At 43.7% G+C, this 5,000-nt stretch overlaps 1 protein-coding gene across 1 annotated transcript in view; it reads left to right on the top strand.

Annotated features, from left to right (window-relative positions):
* pip4k2aa (phosphatidylinositol-5-phosphate 4-kinase, type II, alpha a) overlaps nt 1-5,000 on the top strand; it is a 78,147-nt gene that overhangs the window by 42,509 nt on the left and 30,638 nt on the right. The window contains exons 4-6 of the mRNA XM_080794351.1: nt 581-733; nt 4,309-4,455; nt 4,971-5,000. The exon at nt 4,971-5,000 is cut by the window's right edge and continues 9 nt beyond it. Coding sequence (XP_080650477.1) covers nt 581-733; nt 4,309-4,455; nt 4,971-5,000 — 330 coding nt within the window. The remainder of the gene's footprint in view (nt 1-580; nt 734-4,308; nt 4,456-4,970) is intronic.

Raw genomic sequence — 5,000 nt, 5'->3', positions numbered from 1 at the left:
TAAACCTTTTAGGTCTATGGACTTTTTAGCTTGTGCTTGTAATCACTTTATCTACCACTTTATTGCTAAAATGTTTAACTGTTGAAAAATAGCACATATACTGTACAAGCTCCATGTCTTTGGAACAACATATTTTGTAGATCCGTTTTCAGGTCTTAATGTGACGACGACATACAGAAGCAAACAAAGACTTTACACTGTTGCAGTTTAGACTTTTTCCTATATTTTGTGTGTGTATATATATATATATATGGCCTCATAGACTTGATTGACGGCATCATCAGTCAATTAATATATATTTTTGCTTGTTTCAAACATTTAACCACTTGTAAGTTGCACCCTCAATACTTTACCTTTGGCTCTACACTTGCACGACATTTACCTCATCACCGAAAAAACTTCAGTGGTTAAAAGTTGGTCTGTCTTTGACCCTTTTCCAAATGCTGTGGTGGGGTAAAAAAAATATTGCATACAGTAGCAAACTATCACATTATCACAGTATTCCTTGTCGGTCAATATGGGCCCCGATCCGATCCTGGACCGAACAGAACAGCAGTAACTGAGCCTTTCTTTCTTCCAGAACTCGTTGACGCGCAGTGCCCCCCTGATCAGCGAGGCTCAGGGGCGGAGCGGGGCGCGCTTCCACACCTCGTACGACAAGCGCTACGTCATCAAGACCATCAGCAGCGAAGACGTGGCCGAGATGCACAACATCCTCAAGAAGTATCACCAGGTAACCTCCCTCTCTGCACCGTGCACGCCACTCGCCACCTCCACCAATCACAGTTCATATAACACAATACAAGAAGTATCACCAGGTAATCTCCCTCTCTGCACCGTGCACGCCACTCACCACCTCCACCAATCACAGTTCATATAACACAATACAAGAAGTATCACCAGGTAATCTCCCTCTCTGCACCGTGCACGCCACTCACCACCTCCGCCAATCACAGTTCATATAACACAATACAAGAAGTATCACCAGGTAATCTCCCTCTCTGCACCGTGCACGCCACTCACCACCTCCACCAATCACAGTTCATATAACACAATACAAGAAGTATCACCAGGTGCCTCCCTCTCTCCGCCGCGCACGCCACTCACCACCTCCACCAATCACAGTTCATATAACACAATACAAGAAGTATCACCAGGTGCTCCCTCCCTCTCTCTCCGCCTCGCACGTTACACTCACCACCTCCACCAATCACAGTTCATAGCACGATGCGTTGTGTAGAAGTGTAGCCTCGGCCGAGAGGCGAACCCGGCAACTATAGATCCTATGGCACGCACGCACGCTAGGGCATTCACTTCTAGTCATTTTTAGTAGTTGACTAGTTGCTTAGTTTACTAGACTAGTTTTCTTTTTGAAAATAAATATTTGTACATTAAAAACTGTACATTGGTGACTATAACTATAATCTTGAGGCCTACAAAATCGAGATTTTGTAAACCCCACACACACACACACACACCGAGTGCGATGAAAGTGCTATATCTTTATTTAGAAGAATTATTTTTTGTCAGTTGGTTCCATTTACTGCAGTATAACGTTACATCAGTAACCCCCGTATCTAGGAAAGACTTCTGGGATATCCATATCGTTGCTGTCAGGGCAGAAACCTCTTATCTCCATCTTTCTTTTCATAAATGAACGGCCTACTACATGATCGTACTACAGTGTCACACAAAAGCGTCAAAGAAGCAGATCTACAAGCTCAAATGCGTTTCGAGCTCATTGTAGATCGGCTATACTTCAGCTGCTTTTTGAATTTGAATCCTGAATCCTGTAACTGTTTTTGGACTGTTTTTTCCACTTGACAGAAACGATTATTTGGGCAAAAGGGAACACAGACGGACACACAGACGGATTAACCAGCTGTTTAACCAGCTGGATTATGCAACTGTCAGATCAGAGCTCAATCAGCGACTCTGAGAGACAGAGTGGGATGAAGTCAGTGTGGTCGGTGTAATAGATAGATAGATAGACAGAGTGGGATAAAGTCAGTGTAATAGATAGATAGATAGACAGACAGAGTGGGATGAAGGGTGGTGTAATATAGCTCAGACAGGGCAGCTCAATAAGCCGAGGGATGCGACACATTGTTTGTCAGCTTGTCGGTAGATCAAATCGGGATTTTCGCCTGGATTATTTATGTCCAGGGTTTCGCCGAAAAGAATTAAATTCGAACTGGGGCGTCGGGGGCCTTCCCACCCGAACAAGCACTAGGAATTTATAGGCATTACATTTAGTTTAGAGTAGAGATGTGCCGATACTGTGTCAGTATCTGCCCTTATTTAGAGGGCACTGTTTTCATTGTTTTGCCAATGGGTCTCGTCACCCCCCCCCCCACACACACACACACACACACACACACACACACACACACAGACACAGACACACAGTTTTTGGGAACCATTGCTTCATGTGCGAAGTGTCGGACACACAATCTGGTGAGCTCAGGGTGCACGGATGCGTTGTGAGCTCCCAGGGTGCACGGATGTAACGTGAGGAAGGAGGGAGGGATTGGGGCGGTCTGCAGGACAGTGCAGTGTTCTGGTGCACTGTCACCCTTAATGGCAACGACACCCCATATCCCTGCAGGACAGTGCAGTGTTCTGGTGCACTGTCACCCCATATCCCTGCACTGATCGATGAATCATGAGACAGCAGATGTCTCTCTCTCTCTCTCCCTCACTCTCTTTCTCGCCTCTCCTCTCTCTCTCTCTCTCTATCTCTCTCTCTCTCTCTCTCTGTATCTCGCTAATCTTCTTGTGTTTCGTGCACATACGCACTAAAGTCCTCCTTTTTCAAAATAGCAGATGTACAAGCACGATTGATCGGTTTTATTTGGTGGCATAAAAAAAATAGCACAAAAGCATTTTCTGACATGCAGTCATTGTATCACCGAGGATGAAGACACAGTGAAACCTGTCGGGCTTATTTCCGTCTTCATCAAAGAAAACACTGAACAGCATAACAAACGACAACACATCAACAATACATCAGACAAAATGAACAGCATAACAAACGACAACACATCAACAATACATCAGACAAATACAGTATGCATAAGAAACTAGACTCTAGGCTAGGACTGTCCCCAACTAAGGATTTGTATAGTCGACTATGATTGGCCCTTTTTTAAATTGTATGTATATATATATATATATATATATATATATATATATATAATAAAATATATACACATGCACACACACACACACACACACACACACACACACACAGAAGCACACATTTCCCTTTTGCAACCAGATCTTATTTTAATGATGTTTGATGAGATAAACACTTACCTGGGGTTTAGGCCAATCTCTAAATTGAATCATGCAACAACAACAAAATAGAAAAAACATCCACTAATCGACTTGAGCTCAGACCTTCATAACGTTCGTTAGACGTAAGACGTTCAGACCTGAATAATTATATTTGCCTCGGTTCGCCCCATTTGTTTCTAGCGCCGCGCCCGTTCGCTCAACTTCTCGTCTTTGCATCGACTTGGTATCAGTGTTGTTTTCGTCGACTAAAACTAAAACGAAAAATGTTCTTCGACTACCTTTTTTCACTGACTGAAAACTAAATAAAAACGAATCTATGATGACTAAAACTAAGACTAAATATACTGACAATTTCCTCAACAAATAAAAACTAGACTAAAATGTTAGGAAGGGACTAGTGGACAAGAGATCCAGTTTTATGCTGGGTTGCATGCTGAAAATAGCAGATATACAATCTCACAACGCGTCGCATTGCGACGCGTAAAATGTGACTAAAACTAAGTGAAAACTAGTTTTAGAGATCATGACTAAAATAGAAATTTGCTGCCAAAAACAACACTGCTTGGTTGCGAACGCAGTGAGCACTTACTATGAGACCTAGCAGATCATGTCTGTCTGTCTGTGTGTCCGTGTGTCCGTGTGTCCCCCCTTTGTGCCCATATATGGAGCTGAGTGATTTGTTTGTGATTGATGCAACACACTCCATATTTGGACGTATAGCTGCTTTGGGGACTCCTTATATGGTTATGGCTAAGTTAAAAACTTAACTTAAAAAAATAATAACTTAAAAATAAATCTTAAAAAAAACCAAATATGTATGAGCTGCGTTCGCTTCCCGCGTTTGCGTGTCTTACTGGTATGTAAGGTACTGTATGTTGTCTGAATGCACCTTAATCGACTAATGGAGGTCAGCCCTAGTAGACTCAAATACAACGCGGGTGCATCGCAGATCTGTAAAATTTGCGATAAAATTCCTGAAAAGTTTAATGTGTTTTTTTTCTTCATCAGTTCATCGTGGAGTGCCACGGCAACACGCTGCTGCCTCAGTTCCTGGGGATGTACCGCCTCACGGTGGATGGAGACGAGTCCTACATGATCGTCACACGCAACGTGTTCTCCCACCGTCTCTCCGTCTTCAAGAAATACGACCTCAAGGTGAGGGGGTATAGGGGGAAAAAGGAAGGACGTTCACAGAGGCCCCTTTTCCACCGGTTGGTTCCCAGTGGGAACCGGTTCAGTTCTTTTTGGTTCTTAGTCCATGAGCCAGAGCTCCAAAATTGAAACGTTAATTATGAATTGAGTGTGCAAAACCATACCTATATTAGATAGAGGGCCTTGCAAACGTGAAGCGAGGAACGCATGGGCGTTGTTGCCTGGATCAACACAGGTCTCCTCCAGGTCTGTTGAAGAGGGGCGCGACAACGCAAGCGTAAAAAAAAGTCTTCTCCGCGCAAAAAACGCAGGTCTCATTGGAAATGAACCATATTCGCGTTTTATCGCTCCCCGTTTTTGCAAGGCCCTTTAAACTTGTAAATGGCTGCAGGCAGGCCTTGGTACAGTATAGTTGGTCCTCACATCAAGAGACAGAAGGAGGCAGGAATGAGTCAGGAGAAGAAACAGCATCGCAGACACCATGACTCATTTATTCTTTTCCTGCCTTTGGTGTATAGGGTTCCACTGTGGCGCGAGAGGCCAGTGAC

This window comes from Protomyctophum bolini, assembly GCF_963924005.1.
Source record: "Protomyctophum bolini genome assembly, chromosome: 21".
NCBI lineage: Eukaryota > Metazoa > Chordata > Actinopteri > Myctophiformes > Myctophidae > Protomyctophum > Protomyctophum bolini.
This window is presented reverse-complemented; position numbering and strand designations above follow the sequence as displayed.